Below are 24,175 nucleotides of genomic sequence, written 5' to 3'. Positions count from 1 at the left end.
AAAACCAAATCTAAAATGGCATCCCCTCTCGTAGGTACTTCAACTACTTGATGAAGAAATCCATCCGCTATCACATCCAGAAAAATCTGACCCCTATTATTCTTGCAAGCATTCGTCCTCCAGTCTATATCTGGGAAGTGAAGTCTCCCATAATCACACATTTCCCTTTGCGTTTACTTCATTAAAGAGGTCTCTATCCATATCCAAATCAGATCCGGCGGTCTATAGCACACCCCAAGCACTATCTCAGGGGAAGCTCTAGTTGCTTTTTGCCCATTGTGATTTTTGCCCAGACAGACTCTGTCTTATCCATTCCATCGCTTCTTATTTCATTACATTTAATCTCATCATCTCCGGCATGGATGGAAACCCACGGCTCGCACCGGGGAGCTGACAGGCACTGGACTCGACAGCCCTTGTGGGACCGGAATCAACGGTACCAACGTCGTCGGTGCCGTGGCAGGTGTCAGTGCCGGGCGATCTGACTTAGATGAGCTCTCTGGCTGCAGTGCAGGTGGCACGGAAGCAGCAGGAGTCTTAGGCTCTCTCGATCTCGGGGAGAGGGAGCGGTGGCGAGTCGACTTCGGAGCCAGCGACGGCTGGTGCTGAGAGGCCTTGGCAGTACCAGTGTGGTCCGGTGCCGAGGAGGAGCTTCTGGCCACCGATTGACAGCGCTCGGTGCCAAAGGCCGCCTCCATGAGGAGCTGCTTTAGCTGAAAGTCCTGCTCCTTTTTTGTTCTTGGCTTAAAAACCTTGCAAATGCGACACTTATCTGTCAGGTGAGATTCCCCAAGGCACTTAAGGCAGGAGTCGTGTGGATCTAATGTCGGCATCGGCTTATGACAGGCCGAGCACAGTCTGAAACCCAGTGAAACCGGGCATGGGCCCCGGCACCGGGTGCAGGGAAGGGGCTACTCCCCGAACCCCTCTTAACTATACACTAACTATGACGATAAAAATTAACTATAACTATATAACTTTGAACTATATACACAAAAAAACTAGAGAACTACGAGTAGCTAGGGAGGTGGAGGTCAGTTAAAACCGCACTCCACTGTTCCAACGACCGACACGGGCGATAAGAAGGGGCCGTTGGGTCGGCTGGGGTATATATCCAGCGCCGTAGCAGCACCACTCCGGGCGCCCAGCTGACCCACCGAGTGTTGCTAGGGTAAAAATCTTCTGACGAACGTGCACACAGCACGTGCACATCTAATTGGAATGGATATGAGCAAGCACTCGAAGAAGAACTTCCCATGGCTATTACCTGTTTCTTCTAATAACTGAGGCTCCCTCTCCCAGAGAGGTATCCTCAGTGCAAGGGGATAACCTGACATTCTCTGGAAGGATGATCCCACTATGGGATCATTACCCTGCTTGAGGTTCTCCTTCCATGAGACTTTATCCTCCTCAACAGCACAGAGGCTGTCAGACTGGGGATGGGACTTCACTACTGTGTCCTGGAATGTCTATTTCTGTACCTCTGTCTCCTTTAGTTCCTCCAGTTCAACCACTCTCTCAACAGCCCATACTTGGGTCTCTGAGGGCCACAAGTTGCTTGCCATCTGCCCACAAGGCAAGTAATCATACATGCTGCATTCTGTGCAATAAACCAGATAGCCCCCCTGCTGCCTGCCTGCATTATTTTTACACTGGCAGGGGTTTTGATTTTGTTTGTTTGTTTTTTGAGAGGGGTCAGTTTCAATTGGGATAACCTGGACTAATAAACCAGGCCTTCATGCAAATTTCATTGTGCTTTTCTAAGATTACAGACTGAACATCTGTATCATAGAATCATAAAAATGAAGGGCTGAAAGGGACCTCAGAGTCCATCCCCTGGCATTGAAGCAGGGCCATTGTACACCTAGTCCATCCTTTTCACATTTGTCTAACCAGTTCTTAAATACCTCCAGTGATGGGATTCCACCACGCCACTTAGTAAACTATTCCAGTACTTAATCTCTTATAGTCAGAAAGTTTTCCCTAATTTCTAACCTCAATCTCCCTTGCTGCAAATGAATTTTACATTCTCTTTCACATATGCATAAGATCTCCCATGCATGTAATTCTGTAACTATAAAGTTAGTAGTGACACCAAGTACTGCAAGTTATAGATGAGGGATTCTTGGCATCACCCAAACAGCAGTAGAGCACTTTGTAATACTAGAATAAGATAATACACCTAAGTTTCCATAGTTTAAGAACTACAGTCACATTTTGAAAAGAAAATTTTGTAAACTAGCAAGAAGTAAACAAGATTAGTAATTTTATCCCCTCTTTTGCAGGTTCTGCTAGGATGGAATGTTTCAATTGCTCTGTGGGCCCAGCTTTCAGTTTCTGCGCCTCTACTGAGGATGTCTCATATCTCTAACTCCTCACTATTTTGCAGTTACAGTTTCTCATGAAAAGATGCTGAAAATTTCTGTGGTACGGTCACTATAGGTAACAATATTAGCTGTTTGAAAATGTTGGCTTTTTTGAAGTGTTACATAGTTAATTTGCACATGAAGATTTCATACAAGCTAACCTGCTTTTGGGGGCCGGGGAGGAGTGTTAAGACACTGGTGTGTCCTTTGCTATTACTAGTAGGGTGAGTTTTAGTGCTTTGATGTCTAACAGCTTTCTACACTTACGTTTCAGGAAGATTCTAGATTCAGGGAAGACAGAAATGATGCAGTTTCATGGAGATTTCCTGGATAATTAGGCAAAATTACAATTCTCAGAAGTGAGATAACTTGTGGTGTAGAACACACAACTCCACTTCTGAACTCATAAAGGTGGTTCTCGTAACTTTTAAGAAAATCCAGTAATGAATGTTGCTTACCCTGTGAAGCTCCACACCAAAGTAACGAACCAGATTAGGATGCTTGATGCCTCAAAAATTTTCAGTTCATCTGCAGTTTCTTGATAGTTTTGTGATCGTTCGGTGTTGAAAATCTTATCTGCAAAAGTGATTATTTTTCATTACTGCTGCTATAACGTAACTGTGGAAATACAAAAACCATCAAGAAAGGAATGACAGCTAAGAAGCCATCTACAGACTTCTTTTGATATTTCTAGAAACAAATTTGGGGATATGATTATAGACATCTACAAGAATAGGGTGTTGTCACTTTAAAAAAAAAAAGTAAACGAAACAAGGCCCTTGCTTTAAGGAGCTTGCAGTCTAACTCAGACAGATATGATCTAGAACATAACAGCTTAAATACAAGAAGGCCTTGAAACAACACCGGTGAGATCAGTGTAGAAAGGCTTCATGAAGAAGCAGGCCGCCAAGAGAGATTTGGAAGAGGAGTCTCCTTCATGCGCTGAGGCTTTTCCAAGAGTAAGGTGTGAAATGGAAGGAGGCACAGAGTCAGGAGGCGTTGACTAAAAGAGCAGTTTTCATTAATATCCCTATGATGCCTCGTGATGGATTTTTTTTTCGGGGGATGTGGGAGGGCGAGGAGGCAAACACAAATTAGCAAAAAAAAAAATCTTCTGTAAAAGTGATTTCCTATTTTCCTAGCCAACACAGGACTAAGTCAAACAAAATGTTTAGTAAAAATGAGATGTGGTGCTATTTTTATTGTGTGATCAGAGATCAGAAAAAAAATTAATACACCAAGTCAGTGACAACCCTAAGAAAAAGTAAACGTACGTAGTGTTGCAAGGACATTATGATTGGTTGCTTCCGTATAACAATTTCAAAACATGAGGTTTCATACTTTGGTAAACAGTGATAAACTTAAATATAAAAGGTAACAAAATTGACAAAGGAAGTTCAAATACTTCTCTTTGCCAAATTCTTTCCTAAAGTTTCAAAATTGTGAAAATATGTGTGTTTGTAAACAAGCACTCCCCATAATTTTTATTGATGTTCGTGATATTTGAGATATCTATTCTAACCCTTATTTCAGTGGGTTTATGAAGCTTTGCTAAAAATATATTTTGGACTGAAGTTTCAAAAGTTTCTCCTTGACTCAGAAAGGCTTTCTTTTTTAACATCTGAAAAAACACCTAGAGGGAAAAAAAGATCGCTTTTCAATCAGTATTAAAAAAACAAACAAACAAAACAAAAACCTCTGAACTTTTTTTATACTCAAGGAGACTTGGTACTGAAAACTTCAGCCATAGCTTGTATATAATCCTCTATGAGGAATGACTATTTTGAAAACAATTGGTGAGGTATAAGAGTCTAAGCGCTAGAAAACAGCATAAGGAAAATAATATACCGGTACTAAATATTTAACCCATCGATGTGAGGTCCATCAACAAGTGTGGGTCTCTCTTGTATTAACCTTAGTCTTTGCTCAAGGCACTCTCTTGAATGAACATCTATTGCACCTAGGAAGGCTAAGAGGGATAGGGAGGGCTCTGGATGGGAAAAGGATAACCTCCTCTTAAACAACACTAGGGTGAACTTCTGGGAGCCAGTGTTACAAGCTCAGCGGATGAATATTGAGACAGGAACAATAGAAACAGGGCCTAATTCCGCCTTTTTATACAAATGTTAGACAACAGGATTGTACATGCAAATCTGGGAACAGAATTGGGCCCAAAATCTGTAATTACATTAGTGTCAAGTGGCTGTCAGAGGAATTGCTGGGACCCATTCACACCAAAGCAACCTTCCAAATGTAAGTATAAGGATGAATGCAAAAAAACTAAAGACTGGCAAATATCTTATTAAGCAGAATGTAATACAAAACAGTCAGAAGGTCTCAATTCATATATAGATTTACTAATGTAGATACTGAACATTTAGGACTAACCTGGACTTTCAGAAAAGTTGTATGACTCAGCCTATATGAAGCAGGAATTCATATTCCCATTTCCCTGCTCTAACCATCTGACAACAATGCTCTGACAAGGAGACCTGCCAATTAAACTCATGCACATGTGGTTATGGAAACAGCATATGCATCATTAAAATTAAATAGCAGTGGCACTTGTGGGTAATGTACTCACTTCTTTCATTGCCATCAGTTCACCAGTGTCAACACTGATACATGTATAGACTTTCCCATACTGGCCTTCACCTATAGAATTACAATAAAAACAATGAACACCTCAAACACACTTCTCAGCCTAGCAGATTTTCTTCCTTGATTTCCTTTTTTATTTCAAAAGGATTTAAACTTGTAATGATTGTTCAACATAATAAAGCAATTATAATCCTATGTTTAAATGGATTAAACACATTAAACTCTAAGCTTTATCAGGAGCAGAACCTTCTCATGATTATGCAGTAATAGTTTGAGACATATACAGTCAGAATCAGTGGGGAAATAATCTCTCTTGAGTGTGGCTAATAGTGACTACATCAGTAAGTGAAACTAGTCTACTGACGTTAGTGCCAACACATCTTTCACTAAACCTTATGATATTTCCATGTGCAGAATACCCTACAACAGTGGCTCTCAACCCATTTTATCATTATGGGCCACAATATGCTGCTCTTTATGAGTTACGTGGGCCGCATCCACACTATATACTACCTGTACGGCCCTGAGGATGTTACATGGGCTGCAGCTGTGTGCTGATTGGGCTGCAAGTGGCCCACAGGTTCAGAACCACTGCCCAAAAACATCAATGGGAGTTGAATATGTTCACAGATTGCAGGATCAAGCACAAAATGAAGCTGTTCAGCACATGCTTCTGAATTAATTCATGTCATATCAATTTTTGTTTCTAACTACTTGACCAGTGAAGATTTTGCAGTAAATGCTATATAGGAAATGCTAGTTGCAATGGCATTCTGTGTTTAATATTCTGTAAGCTTTCCTTCTGTAGTAAAAGAAACCTTAATATCTACACCAAGAAGTAAGATTTCAAATGCAAATCTTAAGGTGAAACAAGGTCTGAATACAGTATTTTAAGCTACATGACAAGTCCATTACAGACTTACCAATTTTGTTTCCTCTCTGCCACTTGAAGGTCACCTTCCTTAGACCTACATGCATGATATTATCATAAGATTTCGGGGTATCACAGACTTGGCCAATGATGTTCTTCCTCCTCATTTCTCTGTATCTCTTTTCTTCAAACAACCGGACAGACTTCTGAATAGCATCAATAGGTCCTTGCTTGGAAGCAGTATCTAAAAAAAGCAGGGCACAAATTCATTGATTCAGAAACCTACACCCCTACATTTGAATTCATGTCTACACCTTTGCCACTACTGTATTATTATGAGACCATGTTGAACAAGTATTATGATGTACAATGCAACTGTTTTCTTAACAGAAGTTCAAACAATAAGCAAGCTGGAATTAAGGAAAGCAGAAAATACATGTTCTGGTTTCATATGAAACTTCTTACTTTGCAACTTAGATGAAATATTAAACTATTTTTAATTCCCACTAACATAATTCAAAGAAATTAGCTGCACTGAAGTAATAAACTTACAGTATGATTTATCTTCATTTAGCCTTTAATTAAGCACTGATCGTTAGTTTTGGGTATTAATACAGTTGAGTTCATTACCATATTGAAACAGAGGAAGGAAGAATTTTAAAGGTTTTACTTCATGTAGATTTGAGAACTTTTCTCAAATTTAAATAATTCTGAAGTGCTGTGTGAACCTCTCAGTTCTTTATGAACCTCTAGATCTAGAAATTTCATGTAACCCCAACTTCTCAAAAAGTCTTCTATCAACTGACGACAATAAGCACGCTGGCAACTATTAATATTAATTTTGTATATCAAGAACAATAGATAATGCCACAAAGAATACATCTGTTCTTTTGTTAGAGTCCTCTGATATCACATATCAGTATTTTTCTGAAGTACATTAAGGATTTTTTTTTAAATATACAGACTGAGCCAAGCTTGAAATATATTGAATTAAGTAGTGTTCCTTTTGTCTCTTACCCTTTGGTCTGATTGATTAGAGTTCGAAGCTCCCAACTCCTTCGGACTGATCCACTCAAGTCTCCTTTAGGATACAATGGTTCTGTAAAAACAGTCATGTGAGAAATCATGTTGCCTAAAAATTGTTTTCTTTTCATACTACTTTTAAGGTATTAACAGTGTGCCATATTTAACAACAAAATCTTACATTTTACATTTCAAGATTAAAAACACCTGATTTAACAACTCACACTGATCTTTGCTATGGTATTTGAGGCACACCACAGTTAGTTACATTCTTTAAACTTTAAGACAATTTGGTGTCTTTAGAAATAGTTATATATAACACACGGCAGAAATTCAGCGTCTGTATACATAAAAAATGACTTTGCATTGGCAAAATCGTTTAACTATAAATAGTCAATCCAACCTAGTCAGTCTCCCTTCAATAGGTAAAAGACAATGAACAGGCAAATCAAGCAAATCAAAAATATACTTTAAAAGTTCAATTGTTTGTAAATGTTCTTCCAATGTAGAAACAGACAACACAATCTACTATATTCAAACTCCAGTCATAAGTGATGGCTGAAACACTGAGAAGTTCATTGTCAGTCATACAAAATACAAAATGAAACTTCTTAATGAACAAGTTTATTTTCCAAGGAAGTTGTTTAAATATATTTCACTTATATGCCTAAGGCATATGAGGTGTCTGAGAAACCTGAGAGGAGGAGAGGCCCAGACCAATCGATCTATCAACATGTGGATCCAGCCATTTCTCCCCACTAGTGGTGGGCGCAAGTACTGGCTCTGGGGGGCTTCTGTAACACTGATGCTGCAATTGCAACTACAGTCTTTCCTTCTGATCCACACCTGAGAAATCCTCATCTCACAGCAGGTTACTGTGCTGAGAAGGTGTGCGAGAAAGGCAGATCCAGTCACTGATACAGGGGATATGTCAACAAAATGTCACTATGGTATCAATCTCATTTTGAATGCTATAGTGCAGGGTGGGCAAACTATGGCCCGTGAGCTGCACCACACAGCTCAGCCCTGCTCCGGCCGGAGGTGGTGGGTCGGAGGCTGCACCACGTGGCTGGCCCTGCTCCGGTGCTCCGTCTGGGGTGCAGGGTTAGGAGCTGCACCAGGTGGCTCCCGGAAGCCACGGCATGGCCCCGCTTCGGCTCCTATGCGCTCCAATGGAGCTGCAGGGGTGGTGCCTGCGGATGGGGCAACGTGAAGAACCGCCTGGCTGCACCTCCGCATAGGAGCTGGAGAATGCACATGCCACTGCTTCTAGGAACCACTTGAGACAAGCGCTGCTCGAAGCCTGCACTCCTGAGCCTCTCCCACGCCCCGAGCCTCTGCCCCAGCCCTGATCCCCTTCCCGCTCTCCAAAATCCTCAATCCCAGCCCTGAGCACCCTCCTGCGCCCCAACCTCTCATCCCCAGCCTCATTCCAGAGCCCACACACCAGCCGGAACCTGCAACCCTTCCTGCACCCCCACCCCAGCCTGATCCCCGTTCTGCCCTCCGAACCCTTCAGTCCCAGCCCAGAGCACCCTCCTACACCCCAAACTCCTCATCCCCAGTCCCACCCCAGAGCCCACACCCCCTCCGGCACCTCAACACCAATTTTGTGAGCATTCATGGCACGCCATACCATTTCTATTCCACATGTGGCCCTCAGGCCAAAAGTTTGCCCACCTCTGCTGTAGTGGAACACCCCATGGGTCTATTAAAAAAGCCAAACAAGCAATGATCTTAAACACAGGTGCCCAAGCTACACCTGGAAAAAAATACCCCACACATACATATTTGGGAAAACATAGGCAATTTGGTCGTTAATTTAATTTAACACAGTAAGACCTGTTTAGAAATAAAGAGTTGATAAGGAATTTTAAAAGGGGGATGGACCTGGGTCAGGAGAGAGACAATACATTAATCACATGAATCATTTGCAGATCCAGATCACAATCTGTTATCGAAATAATCACCTTCTCGATCTTCAGTGGGACTTGAGTGACGGCTCAGGGACCTAAACTGCAACTCAGCTGCTATAGAAGCCAGTCGCTCATTTTCAGGGACACTGGAACCCCTGTAAAAAAAAAAAGGCCACTGTACTGATTAGCTATTTAACTGCACTTCTGAAGTGACAGAATCTCTAAAGTTTAGGGGGTGAGTGTATCCACCTGGTCCCATAATGAAAACCACACAAGGCAAAACCAGTTCTTGGGCAGTAAAGTGAAGTACTGTATATCCTTCAGCATTTTCTTTCCTGCTCTCTGCATGACATTATTTAAATCCTGGATGGACAAGCTGTCCCCACTCCACCAAGCTAAAGGTGGACCTTATGTAGTGTTAAGCACCTGAAACTCCTGTTGATTAAAATGGAATCTACAGGGGGTACAACACCATCCACTCAGAATCTTTTTAAAAGATAAATACTACCAGAAGACAAAACAGGAACCCTGTCTTGCACAAAATTAATTATGAGCCTGTGTATATGCAAATTATGAACAGGTCAAGAAACAGTGAGAAAGACAGAAGAAATCTGCTCACATACTAGGTCTGGGTAAATACAAAATGATCAACCACAGCTGTCTCCGCGTTGGACATCCAACAATTAAATTGGAAAAATTAGTATAGATACAGCACAGACTCAAACTGTCAAAAAGCTCAGTATAAACTAATAGATTAAAATAGCTTTGCATTTAATTTTCAGATTACATAAAAAAAGAATATTTAAGAACAGCCTTGAATGAACTATGTAGCATTTGTGCATCACACATGCTTAGTGCAACTAGTTTAGAAAGTTCTCACATTCTATAAATTGTATGCACCTAATGCAAATGTTTAGAACAGATTAAGCTTTGTTTCTATGCTATTCCAGTGGCTGGGCATCCATCCTTAGTGAAGAGATGTTTTTCTCTTTCATAGAATAAACTCACTATAAATGAGATAACTACACTTAGACAGCAATCTGCAGATTGAGTTGGAAAATTTTGGGACACTCATTTACTTCATTACAAACTGAAGTTCACTTTAAGTGGGATTACACTGCATGCAGATCATTATAGTCATTCCTGAATGACACTCTCTTCAATGCTACTACAATACTAAGATTTCTAGTTCCCAGAGTCAGTTTTTAACTACTATTTATTTAGTTCATGGGTGATCAGAGTCAACTTAAAATACAGATTGTGCACATAAGAATTCACAGCCTCTGTTGTAGAAGAAAACATTGCAGTTTGTTATTCCCAACTCCCAAAGAGTTGCAAGAGTAGATGGCTCCAAGAACAGCATGCAAACTTCTAGGGAATTATTTCTTTAATGAACAGAATACATAGATTTCTGTACAACACTGCAACCATTCCAATGTTCTAATATTATTGGCCAAAATATATATGTGGATGCTCTTAAGAAGTGAAGTCCCAGTTCTTTGAAATGTATATTTTTTTTCCTTCCATCAACTATTGTTGATCATTCGACTCTTTTGTAGTTGACAAACATTTTGTTGTGTAATTCTTTTTTTTAATCAGTTTTTAAAAAATGAAAATAATAAACACACACGGTAACTGTTACATATACCACAGTACATGGGTGTGCCATCACACATGAATTACAAGTCTGTCTCAGTTACATTCAGTAGTATAACATCACACCAAAGCATAAGATAGTAAAAAATTATAATCGTATCCCTTAGTTGCTCCTGTTCAAAAAGCAGCTGCTCAGGCAACACTTCAAGTAACCCACATGCTCTGGGGAAACGTGAAGGGGGCAGGACAGAAAGAGAATAGGGTGAATCTGTTTTATGTGGTTTGGAACATAAGAGGAAATTTAATGGACCAATTCTATACCTTTTTTTAGAAACCACAACTACTACTCAACCACAGTTCTCTTGATTTCTGAAACTGCTAGAGCTTCTGTCTGTAAACCACGAAAAGGATCTGTAAAGTGCTTGGCACTGCTGATCACTACTACTGGGTCTTCTGTAATGACGGTCTTAAAATAGAAGTACAGAGAATGTTTGAAAAACACACAAATAGCATCCAGAAGTATTCTTCCAAAGACTACAATTGTTCTTTTAGTTAACACAGGGTGTACTGTACAACCAGCTTCTATATGTAGAGACCATTTTGGGATGCAAATCAAAACTTTTAGCATAAAAATCACAGAATGTGAAGTGACAAGACACTTTTGAGATCTGCTAGTTAGAGCCTTATGTCAAAAGAACTGCCAACCTATGCCTGGAACACTCTCCCTGAAATTATCTGCAAAGCCAGAATCCATTCCGCTCCAAATATCTCAAAACCTGCTTCTACTGTGCCATCTACAACAAATGAGCTAACCACGATGGTTGGTTGAGTAGCAGATAGCGGATATTATTCATTAAAAATAACAAACTTCAGAATAGTTCAGACTAATTAAGTTGCATGCATAGTTCATCTAAGTAACCATGCAATCTCATTACTGTTGTCCTGTTCTTTCTCCCTCCCCTTCGCTTCTTAATGTTTGCTACATTTGCTTGTTGTATTTTATTTCAAATAAGTTTGTAATCTCTTCAGAGCATGAACCGGGTGCGTATGATGACTAGCACAACAGAGCTCTTGGCACTATGACCATACAAATAAAAGAAGACAGACTCATGAGGTATTTAGAAATCTTGAGATTCCAGAGACAGTCACTGTTTGACTAGCATAATTAACAGTATTCTAACTGCATAAATCTTCTTAATGTCAAAATACTAAGAGGTCTTAAACAATAACTGCTATTGACTTACAAACTCAATCATAACTCTGCATCGTTACTAGCAACTGTAATTAAAAGCGTGGCTCATGCTTTTAACAGATGTTATTTCAAAGGATGGCTGTGATGAACATTTTAGTACCACAAAAATGCAAGTTAACAAAATTGCTAGAAAATTGCTGAACAATTAAAACTGAAGTTCATTTCTTTCCCATTCAACTCACACAGGAAGTTAGTTACAGCCCTTATATGAAAGTTCCACTGACAGACTGTTCTTTTTTCTTTTTTTTTTTTTTTTTTTTTGCCTGAACTATAAGGAAGGTGGCAATAGTAGAACACTAATGTATTGCTACTCCCAAGATTATTTGCTGAATATTGTCACGGTGCTCAGAGCTGTGGAGGAAGATGTGGTCTCAGCCAAAGGGGGCCTGCAACCTGAATTAGATAACACTGTCATAGTTCTGGGGTACCAGACTTGTGTTCCCTCTTTGCAATCCAGCAAGGGAACCACTTTCAGACTTCTAGCTCCCCAGCTGTTACATTTCTTGGGTGGAGACCGTGTCTCTCTCCCTCCTGACTGGGGTGTTTTCCAGGCCACATAGTTCCCTGCCTTCACTGTGAGTTCTCCATCAAGTCAGACTGCCTAAGCAAGCCTGATTTGCTTTCTCTTTAGAGGCTATCAATAGCATAATTACCCACAGTTATAAACTACCACACAGCTTTTCCTAAGCAAGAACATTTGTTCTTAAAGTGAAAGCATTACAGAGAAAACATAACAATAAAAACCTACACGCATTCTAATAAATTTACCAGAGATCACTCCAACTTCAACAAGGGCTCTGGCAGGTGAACAGGCCTTCGAACCGCACCCAGGGGGTTTTCTGTGATGTTCATGACCACCTTAGCTCAGAATAAGAACACTCATGAATCTGTAAGTCACTCTTTTGGGCCTCTGATCTTATCCTCATGTAATAGGTTGTCAGCAGATAAAGGTTCCTTCCAACTGGGCGAAGCTTCAAAAGGCTAAGTTCTTGCAAAACTGGAGGAGTTATATTCGCATTCACCTCCCATTAGCGATTTCCTGGGAAACCTTTTTAACTTTAGAAGTTCATTCTTGTCTGGCACATGTTTCAAACAGTCCTTTGAAGCTCATAACACTTCTCAGGGTTTACATTAGTCATGTCTCCTCCCTAGGGACATTACACATAATCCCACAGTAACACAAACATTTGCATTTTTAATAAAATGAACTTCTAAGTTACTCAAACTTAATTCAACTATATCTGTCACAAACATAATTATGATGCAATACAGCTGGTCTACACTTAAAGCAGTGCAGGTTTTTTGTGGGGATAAGGTGGGGTCACTAAGCACACAGTAAGTATGTGATTACACAAGGCACAGGAAGCAAGGGGAAAGAAGCTTGAACATGGACATGGGAGAAATATATAAGGGCAAAGAGTGGAGGGGAGAAGGGTGGAAAGGACATAAGGAAGGCTTGAATGGAAGGTATGGAGTGGGGGAGTAGGATGACACTTGAACATGAGAACAAGGAGTTTGAACTTGATGCAGAAGGCAAGGAGGAGCAAGTGACAGCAATCAGGAGAGGAGGATGACTTTAGCAACTATCTGGATAGACTGCAGGGGAGTAAGGAGAGGCCAGAAAAGATAAGATTGCAGTAGATGAGGCAAGAGATTACCAAGACATCAACAAGGATTTTTGTGGTCAGGATACTGAGGAGGAACCAACAGCAGATGTGAGGGGACAAAGAAAAATGTGACACCAATGTTGCAAGCCTGATAATGGGAAGATACTGGAATAGATTTGTCCAGCAATTTACTGACATTCTTTGAAAATGGTACCACTCTGAAAATGAAAGCCATCTTTGGTCATGTTCTTATTCTGCACAGGTAAAGAAACCACAGGTAGAAATCCACCCACAAAACTTATTTTTAGTACTCTGTATTTGCCACCAGGAAATTTTCACAAGTATTTTTCTTCACTAAAAATCATTTCCCCCCAATTCTGTATTATATTAAAATTCTGACAATTTAATTGTAAACAATAAGCTGATTATTTTGCATATTAAAAACCTCCTTTAGAAAGACATGTGCAGGGAACATTTACCAATTACTAATAAACCTATCAAAGCTAATCTACTGAGGAACTGAATGGCATATGTTAACTGCAAGAGTATTTTTACTGCATAAATTAATATACAGTCTTTTGACCAATATGTAAGGTGAAAACTGTATGTTCAAATTACCATCTTGTTTTAGCTCAGTGCAGACTTATAAACATGCACTTCTATAGTATAATAATTTCACAGAACTGGAACACAGCTGAAAAAGCCACTGGAACAGAGCACATGATGGGATGGAATTTCACTGTTTAAATTATCTAATGTATTTAATGGGAGCAATTTGCATGGGTGATGTAAACAGAATGAGACTTCTGCGTTGTGGAGTGGAACTACCTGGTATCATTTGCACTGCTGACAGGTTTTGGTTGAGCTGAGTCGCTACTGATGGGAGCGGGGCGACTGACAGCAGCGCTGCAATGGTTCCGTACATCACAAGGGACACTCCGCGTGCTGCGATGAGAAGAAAGACTTCAGGAAACAGTTGAAAAAGTGGATGGAGTTGAAAATTTAATTTAAAAATAAGATAGCGAAACAATCAAAAACAGTGTCAATTTTCAAAGTTTATTCATGTGGGGGAAAAGTTAATTTATTTTAACCAAAAAAAGAAAAAGAAAAAAAAATTGGTCCCAAAAGTAGTCAATGGGCAAACAATCACCTAATATGTTAAGAGGCCAACATTTCAACAGTTACCTCTAGAATAGCTCCCAATTTGTGTGTGTAAATACCTGGTTTTGAAAAATTTTGGATCCATATCCTGAGGCTGGGCTACAGCTCTTTTGGAAAATATAGCCCTTTATTTTGGAAGGCTGAATGGCAAAATTAGTTTGGAAGCTTTTAACTTTTTGCCCTATTTCTAGACCAAAACTTTTAATGGGAAACAATTATGTGAATATAGTTTGAAAATTATTTAAACACTAAGATACAGAAATGCCACCATATTCAAGGATGTTATCTTTGAAAATCTCATGTAAACTAAACTACAGAAGCAAAGTCAGAGGCATTACATGCTCACTCACTCAGGGGAAGGGAAAAAGCTAGTGAACTACCAGAATTTAAAATACTGAATCTCATTATAAAATATTCTTTTCCCAAAGCAATTTTGTAAAGAAGGAAACAAAGAATGACTTTAAAGTTGGAAAGCATGCAGCAATCAAAGATTAAACAATGAGAAAATGCATCATCTCCAAAAGCATGCCTTTAAAACACAGATTTCTTTCACACTTTTTAAAAAATCTCCTTGATTTTCCTCTCGCAAAAACAGAAGTATTGGCTTTATCAGAACAAATATTTTAAAGAAACAATATTCAGTTCCAGAGTTAAACAAACAGCTTCAGTAACATCAAACTTTCAATGAAAGAAAGCTGACAGTTAAGAATCTGGACAAGTGTTGAATACCTGAACCCTTCAGGAGTTGGGATGATAAGGTGAGGATTTGGTGGATCACTGTGGCATCGAGGTACCTTTACAGGACGAGGACTGTTTCGATGAATAGCTGCAAATGGTAAAAGTCAACACAGAAATTATTATATGTCAGAAAAAACACCTGTGATGAAAATTTAAAAAATAATGATGTTAGGTGATTTTGTTAAAGATTCCCCCACAAATCAAGCAAATATAATATAAATTCAGCTTCTATTTACGTCAAAATATTTTATTGCTTTTGTAGATACAAAACCCAAAAAACAAATTTAAAATAAATCACTTATAAAGGTAACACTAATCATACTAGTAACTTTCAGCATCAGGTTTCTATAAAATATAAACAGCCATAAAAACAATCAAGGGAATGAAAAATAGCTGTTAACAGGATGTGCATCTAATGAAAATACTGTAACTGTATTTTCATTTTTTCAACTTCACAGGAGAGGGTTAATTTAATACTTTTTATGCGGTAAATAAACAATGTTAAAAACTGAATAATGCCAACACTATTGCTTTATAAGATGCTCTTGGTATCAGAAATATTAATTTTCTAGACAACTATAAAAAGCAAAGCATGCTGATCAAATGCCATGCATATATGCAGTAAGCTAAATAAAATACTTTTATCAGTACCAAAAGTTGTCAGCCAAATAATGGCTGAAGCAGCATTTGCAAGTGTTTCAGTATTTGGGCTCATATACATGCTAAAACCATTGTTTTAACCAAAATGAACATTAGTCTCATCTCTGAACTAGTTTCACTGTGAATCTAAGGGCTTATATGAAGAGCACAGAACACTTCATCGAGTTATTCTAAATAGTTTTTATTGTACATTAACAACTCCATTCTAAAGGAAAACACAGAGTGGGATAAGGATTATGTGGACAGAGAAGTAGCTTGTAAATTTACAACCCAAATTGTTGGTCTGATGATAATAAAATGAACCCCAGCTCTAGACTCAAGAAGGCCACTGCTCATTTTTCTTTCAAACTACGCATTTGATATGTGATCTGCAGACACGGGGATCACAACAGGAGTCAGCTACCCTGCCATCATAAAAAACATACCTCCCAGCAACCAAAATGAATAATTAATATTGTGCAACTAACCAAAAAGTTGGACACTTCCTTTTTAAAGAAGTTAGATATGGTATATCACTATCATTCTGTACATTAAACACTGTGTTTTATCCCAATACTGCAAAGACTTACACACACACACTGAACCTTATACCCTGTTTACAGTCACAGTCAGTTGAACACAGATACTTGCAGTAAAGTTTTTTATCTTTTTTTGTTACTTGCAAATAAGTGTTCTATTTTGATATTAAATTCACGGAACTTAAAACAACTCAAAGGGATAATGCTTTTTCCTCCAGTTGTACTACTACTGCTTCCCTCCCTGTGTGATATCTTCAGCTCAACCGTGTTACTTTCTCTCTTCACAATGCCACTTCTTTGTACTTTTCACAATACCTATGCTTCCTCCTTCTCCTGTTTTCCTCTGATCCCTTTATTCCCCCTGCCATCTAAACCCATTTGCCCTCATTCATCATGGTGTGGAAGAGTTGCTTACGCTTTCAAAACCAGCAGATGCCCCCTACTCCATGTTGTGCCTTAACACATGTGAAGTGTGTCAAGACTATGTGAAAACATGAGGGACCAGGATGCAACTTCAGGAAAAATGAGAGTTACGAATGTCTAACAATGACTAATTGCACTGGCAAGGAGGCAGGAAATGAGAGAAATTACTAGATAGTATTCTTAACCGCAACGAAGGTGCTAAAATGAAACAATAATTGCAGTGTGGGCAGTAAGCAGCCAAAATGATTTTGGAAGTTATATCTTCCCAAATCTAACAAAGATACTGGAAGTACTGCACCAGACATCAGCACAGAAGTCTCCTACAAGGACATAAGATAGAAATATGTGTGTGAAAAAATGTTAATATTCCTCATGCATGAAATACCACAACACAGAGGTTTACCTTTTTAACAAAGGGCATTTTTAACCTTGACAAATCACAAGAAGGTTTACAAGAGTTTCAGGTACAATCAGAAATACTCTGTTGGCAAGGCAGTTTGGTTGCATTTAAAGCCTAACAGAATGTCACATCTCTACTGTTGTAGCAACACTACTGAATAGCAACATCAAAGAAAAACTCTGCAATTAACATTTGCTTACTTCAGTTTAAAGTTCTGAGTCAATAATATAGCTGATGATAATTTTAAATGCACTGAATTACCAATTTGGCAATTCTTCTTGTAATCTATGTTTTACAAAAGAATCACACTTCATTTTCTTAGGCCATACAATTAATAAAGATATTCACAATAGCCTGCAGCTACAGCATCAACATTTTATACAGATTAACATTTAACTTTGGCTCTTTCAAATGGTTTCCAACCTATTCCCCTTGTAGATGGTAATTACAAACATATTGCTGTATACTCTTTATCCAGAATCACGTCTGAATACGATTATTTTAACAAATAAATAGAAATCATTTTTAATACTAAACCAAAATAAATGTAAGAAGACTTATTTATTAGTCATTAGATAATCTTATTTATGAAAATATTTACAACCAGTAGATGTTCAATGCAAACTAATGTAATATTAAAATTTTTCTTTTAAAAAATAAATTGGCATAATTTTATGACACTCGCTACATGGAAATAATATCTAGTTGGGAATGAAATAGTAACTTTAGGCAAGAAGTAGATTTGTAAACAAGGATACAATGCCATATTTATATACTTCAATGGGAGGTTATGAGCCCACATGGGAAGTAGCTCATTTTAGATCTAGTAAATTTTTGTTTTGTGTTAACTGGATCAAACAACAAGGAACATTCAAAGCTTCTTTCAAACAATTTAAATATCTGCATTATCACTTGTGTCTACAAAGCTTCAATGAAATATAAAAATAAACAAATAAAAAATGCATTGCAAGGAAACTGCTCCACAGAACACACCAAATCACTCGAGCTTGTCTACATGGCAAGTTACGGGTGTGGCAATCCAGGATACGAATCTGCAGTGTACCCGCTTGCCATATGGTAATGTCCACTTGTGGACACTGCTACAGTGCACTGGAAGTCCTGGAATATGGCTTGGCTTTCAGTGCATTTTAGCATTATCCACTCAAGACATTACTGCATGGCAAAGAGCTGCTCTGGTATATCAGACCCTGACTTTCCATGCAGTAACTTGCCATTGCAGACAAGCCCCCAACTGAATAATATCTATATTAGAATAATTAGTTTGCTCGTACAAACATTTGCCTCTGACTTGAATCTGAATTCTGCTGTAGCCACTCTTTCCTACTCTTCTATTCTTATCTGCAATGGATCAACTACAGTAGAGGCCTTATAGAGCCCTGACTTTCCCCAAAGCTGTAACTCTTCACAGCCCATAATATTTTCTTCTGAAGACTTGATGGAACTCTATTGTGAGCCATTAAGACACTAATTAGCCTTGGTCTACACTACAGGCAGTTTACATCGACCTAACTCTGTAAGTGTTTTCACTAAAATGTAGCTCCCTCTAATGTTACTCCCCCACTACACTGACTTAAGAAACTCTACCTCCATGAGAGGCGGAGCACTTAGGTGACGCAGGTGTCAGAGTAGATACTGTGTTGCTTACATCGACTGTTGCTGCCTTTCAGAAGCCATCCCACAATGCCCTACACAAACAGTTTAAATCAGTGCCACCGCTCCTACCGAGGACGCACACTGCCAACACAAGGAGCGTAGCATGGACATGCAAAAGCGATTTAATTACTGCAGTGCTGTACTCAACAAAACTTAGGTCAACTTAATTCTGTAGTGTAGACTCGCCATTAGTCAGAGGAATCACCTGAGTGATTTACTTGAAAAAACAAACAAACAAAACCCACTACCTGAAAATATGGACTGTCGTCATTTGACACATTACTTGTGTTAACACTTCCACAGTTTAATGATGACTCAGACAGTAATATTCATATAAGAACAACCAGGAAAAGCTTTAAAAGTACCTTTTTATTGTTAACTTTAACAAGTTTTAAAATGAACTTGCAATCAAATTTAGATTATCATAATGGTCCCTTCTGACCTTAAAAGTCTATGAGTCTAAATTGTTATTTTTCAAATTTATTTATACAACTACAGTAGCTAAGTTCCAGAAGTAATGCCAGGAACTGCTGTCTTACCAATGTACAAACCTGTAATAGGACTGTGAGGTTTTCCAATACATGGCCGATGCATTCATTCATCAGAGCTTGTAAACTCTAGGAGAGGGAAACAAACAAACAAACAAACAAAAAAGTTATGATATTGTACACTACACAAGATAATTGCTAAAAAAAATTATCTAGATTTGGAGAAAATTTGGCTTACTAGTTTTTCCAATTTTGATCAAGCCTTTAAATTTGTCTTCAGACACAAAAATCCCAAATCCTCAAAATACATTTCTTCACAACAGATATGACCTATATAGTTATGTATGCTGCTAACCAAAATATATTTGTAAATGTATGAGGTAGCTTAGACAATGACTACAACATGATTTCTCTAACAGTCAATTATCCTGGGGTGAAGTCCACAAAGGCAGGATGTTATTGCTTAAAATGTACTAATACATACATAATCTGTCACGTGTGATACTACTACTTCTATCTGTTCCATTAAGTTAAATCTCTGGAGCCAAAAGTTAGGATTTCATTGCTAGACACTCCTGTCCGGCAATGGACTTGCCAGAATTAAGTAGTTAAAAAGACTGAACAGTGATAGAAAGAAGCTGGGTGAGGTAATATCTTTTATAGTACCAACTTCTGTTGGTGAGAGAGACAAGCTTGCCATCTTATACAGTGCTCTTCTACAGATCTGGGAAACCTGACCAGACCTGACGAGCAGCTCTACGTAAGTTCAAAAGCTTGACTCTCTCACCAACAAACATTGGTTCAATAATGGATATTACCTCACTCATCTCTCTACTAATATCCTGGGACTAACATGGCTGTAACAACACTGCATGAACAATGAAATACAAAAAACAGCCCTTCTTTACTATAATCCTAGTAGGAGTTATATGCAAGCATTGACAAAGACCATAAACTAAGTATCATGTTTACTGAATAAACTGCCTTATTTTCATTATCTTACAAAAAAAAAAGTGTTGTATGTCACAGAGGTAAGTATTAGATCTGGCTGACAACTTTCAAAGATACTGTTCACTCTGAGATATAGTACTCAACACTGACCCAGAAAATTGCTTTTGTTAAGTGTAAGCTCTTCTGTCCACCCACAACATCAGCAATTCTGTAAAGAAAGGATTGGTCTTGTGGGGTTAAGGCACTGAACTGGGATGCTACATAGTGTGAGAGAGAACTTGGACAAGTTACTAAATCTTTCTATATTTCAGTTTCCTCATCTGTAAAACAGGTATACTAATGCTTCACTATCTTAGGTATCTTCTGGGGACAAATTTATTAATGTTTTTAATTGTGCTCAGTACAACTGCTGTGAGGGTCATAATATAGACAAACACTATTCCACCTTGCTAAAATGCCTCCAGCAATTCAAAGGCATAATAAACTGAAACTAGACAAACTGAGACCTCAATAAAGTGATGTATTTTAACAGTGAGGGTAATTAACCATTGGAAGAAAATATCAAGGACTGTGATAGATTCTCCATCACTTGAAGACTTTAAATCTTTATATCAAGATAACTTTCTAAAATATATATAGATAGCTCAAAACAGAGAGTTTCGTGTTGCCAAAGGGATTCCTCTGTGAAGTTCTATGGCCTGTGTTATACAGGAGATAAGTCTAGAGCATAATGGTCCCATCTGACTGTAAAATCTATTAAACTGAAACCGGGTGTAAGATGGCACAACCTCCACTGACTTCAACTCCGTCTTTTCTATTTACACCAGGTCTGAATTAGCTCAGCTACCCTGAATGTTACTAGGGTATTCTCTTGATGTTTTGTGTGCAGTTCCCATTGCAAATCCCACTTTTTCAAAAAGTGCCAAGTTATCTTCAACAACCACAAGTGGTCAGGTTTATCCTATAAATAGCTCCCCACACTATACAATGCTCCCCTTAAGACTAGCTGAGGTGTTGGTTCCATACACATTCACAGAAAGAATACTATGATTGTAAAGCACCAAAACCACTTTATATTTGTTTTCTCGAAGTCTCTGATTCAAATATTGACTGAGCTTGAGAACTGAAGAGATCACATCAGAAGGTGCCAGGACAACTAGATTATTTAAAAAAAAAAATACTTGTACTATCCATCAAACTGTTATAGATACAACAGAAACTGCATCAAAGTTGGGGAAAAAATAACAGGCTGGGGCTAGTTTTTAAAGCTAGAACTTTACATTTTGTGTGACATAATCAGCCATGATGCTCAAGCTTATCAAGATCATATTTAAAGAGAACAGGAATTTTTTAAAAACACTATGTTTCCCAGCAATGCAAACATTGCAATATAGTCTGCTTCAGGATTTTTGTGCTAAAAGCCAGTTTAGTTTTAAATATAATATTAAAGGAAAAGGATGAATGCTATAGTTTCAGTATTTATTTAATAAGATTACTGTATCCTAGTATTTCTTTAATTTGTTCATAATGATCTGCTTCCTAATTAACAGTGGCTCAGCTACAGTGTGTTACCACTGAGGATCAATGCTCTTTTGCCTCCTGAAACAGTACAGCTGAAAAATGCTGCAGGGATAATGATATAGTGACTGTGGGACAGGCTTCTGGTCACATTACTTTTAATAACCTGTCCTTTTCTTTAAATAAATGCAGACAAATCAATCGACATCAGTATTATTCTCTGTGTTCTGTTACTTTTGTGGGGGTTGTACTTTCACTTTCACCGGAGAGCTAAAACATACCAGATTGCAGAACTAAAGCTTCCAGGATTCTGTTTTACAAAAACAAAACAACCTCTGCCCCCCAAAACCAAACATAAACTGTGCTCTACCACATAATTTAACAGTAACAAGGCAAGATTCAAATTTTAAATCTTGTACATTAGTACGATTTAGCCAAGAAATATAGTTAGATTGTAATGTTTTGTTTTTGCGCCATACATGAACTAGGGCTATTAAGGATACATTTCAGAGCATCCAATAGAAAGCAATACTAGGTTGAGTGTAAATTAATAGCTCATCAGCAAACTGCTGCCAAGTATCTCAGGTTGTGAATGTAGTTACTACACAAAGGCTTCAGTACTGCAGAAACATGACATGACAATTTTATTTTTTTGTATATTGATGTCATTAGTATGCACTATTCAGAATTTTGCAAGCTAAATCAGAGTAATCAGCATTTAGATTTATATAGAACAGTCTCGGAACAATAATTAATCAGATGTAAGAGCACAGAAAATATCCCTGATAACAGACAGACAATAGATTTTGACTGAAACTGAACTGGAAGCAGGTTGGGCTGCAATGTGAGAACAATTAATTCCGTACCAAGAAATCTTCTTCAGGCAGAGCGGAAATAAAGGCTGGCTCAATGGCTTGAAGAAAATCAAAACCTTGTGTTGCCCACCTGTCAAGCAGAAGATAATTGTTCATTAGCTAAAAACAATTACATAAACGTCACATGAGTTCTAGTGACTTATCTTAATATACATGGTTATGGGTATGTCTACACTGCCAAAAAAGACTCTTGGCAACAAGTCTCAGAGCCCAGATAAACTGATTTGGGCTTGCAGGATTCACACTACAGGACAGCAGCACAGATGTTCAGATTCGGACTGGAGCCCAGGATCTCAAACCCTGCAAGGCAGATGTGTATCTCAGAGCACAGGCTCTAGCTCAAATGCAAATGTCTACACTGCTATTTTGACACCATAGAGCAAGCCCAAGTCAACGGGCCCAGGCTCTGTGGCTCACTGTTGCGGGTTTGTTTGTTTATTTTTGCATTGTGGACATACCCAATGACTGCTGTTTACTTGCATATATTAACAAAAGTTCTGTATAACAGTTTGGATTTATGTACAGAGTGAAGTACCTGGCTTTTGCTAAGGGGTTAATCTTTAGCCAGGTGGTAAATGGACATGAAATTCTGAGTTTGGGACCTTTAATATGGATGTCACCAAATAAAGATAGTAGGCTACATTCTTCAGGCCTGGTTATACACCTCAGCCCACTAATGTTTTAAGAAGTACATATGAATTCCCCACAATATGTTTTAAAGTGCCCAGCCCACAACATAAGATCTTAGTGACTCCTTATTAAAGGAGTTGCCAACAACTCCTTTCTGGGCAAAATCAAAGACATGGTACTAGCATGTAGACTTAAGCAGAATCTGACCAGTATTAATATTATATACCTATTCCAATTGGGTTTCAGCTCAGATTGAAGCACTAAGGAGTGCAGTTGTCACTTGTGGATGATCTCTTTCAAGCTGTAATCTGCATGAGACATTCATTCAAAAGTGACTGAATCCTATAGAGGTTTCTGACATCAACAATCACAAAATACTGCTGTACCATCTATGGAAGCCAAGTGAGGGTGCAGTTATGCTAGGTCCGCTGTCCCAATTCTCCTGATCAATCTGGGAGTAGGGTGATGGGTAGCTTGCCTTCCTCCTCAAGAGCTCTGAGGTGTGGTGTTTTACATGGTTCAATCTTGTCACCCCTCTTACTGAACATATGGGGAGATTGAGATACATCATGGGCAACGCTGCCAACAATATGCTGATAACACCCAAGCCTAAATCTTTCACATTCAGAGCAGACAATCCTACGCCCAACAATCCAAACATCTGCATAAAACTGGAATATGGATGCAAGAAAGCTGGCTTAAGCTAAATCTGGGAAGGAGGTGAAGTTGGCAAGAAGAAAAAAGCACTTCGAGTAGTTACAGGAAAAAACGGTTACTTGTTCTGTAACTGTTATTCTTTGAGATGTGTTGCACACACATTTCACTTTAGGTGTGTGTGAGTCCAGTACAACAGTCAGATTCTTCCCTTAGCGGTATCTGTTGGGGCAGAACATGAAAACTCTTCTGC

General features: G+C 38.6%; 1 protein-coding gene across 1 annotated transcript in view; it reads right to left on the bottom strand.

Moving 5' to 3' along the window:
- Positions 1-24,175, bottom strand: part of MAP3K4 (mitogen-activated protein kinase kinase kinase 4) — a 151,962-nt gene that overhangs the window by 27,906 nt on the left and 99,881 nt on the right. Inside the window, 12 exon segments of the mRNA XM_030556695.1 lie at positions 2,825-2,877; positions 2,880-2,906; positions 2,909-2,942; positions 4,951-5,021; positions 5,891-6,082; positions 6,857-6,937; positions 8,832-8,932; positions 14,061-14,177; positions 15,123-15,219; positions 19,346-19,387; positions 19,390-19,423; positions 22,630-22,708. Of these exon segments, the coding sequence (XP_030412555.1) occupies positions 2,825-2,877; positions 2,880-2,906; positions 2,909-2,942; positions 4,951-5,021; positions 5,891-6,082; positions 6,857-6,937; positions 8,832-8,932; positions 14,061-14,177; positions 15,123-15,219; positions 19,346-19,387; positions 19,390-19,423; positions 22,630-22,708 (928 nt within the window).

Source organism: Gopherus evgoodei, chromosome 3 (assembly GCF_007399415.2).
Source record: "Gopherus evgoodei ecotype Sinaloan lineage chromosome 3, rGopEvg1_v1.p, whole genome shotgun sequence".
Classification (NCBI taxonomy): Eukaryota; Metazoa; Chordata; order Testudines; family Testudinidae; genus Gopherus; species Gopherus evgoodei.
This window is presented reverse-complemented; position numbering and strand designations above follow the sequence as displayed.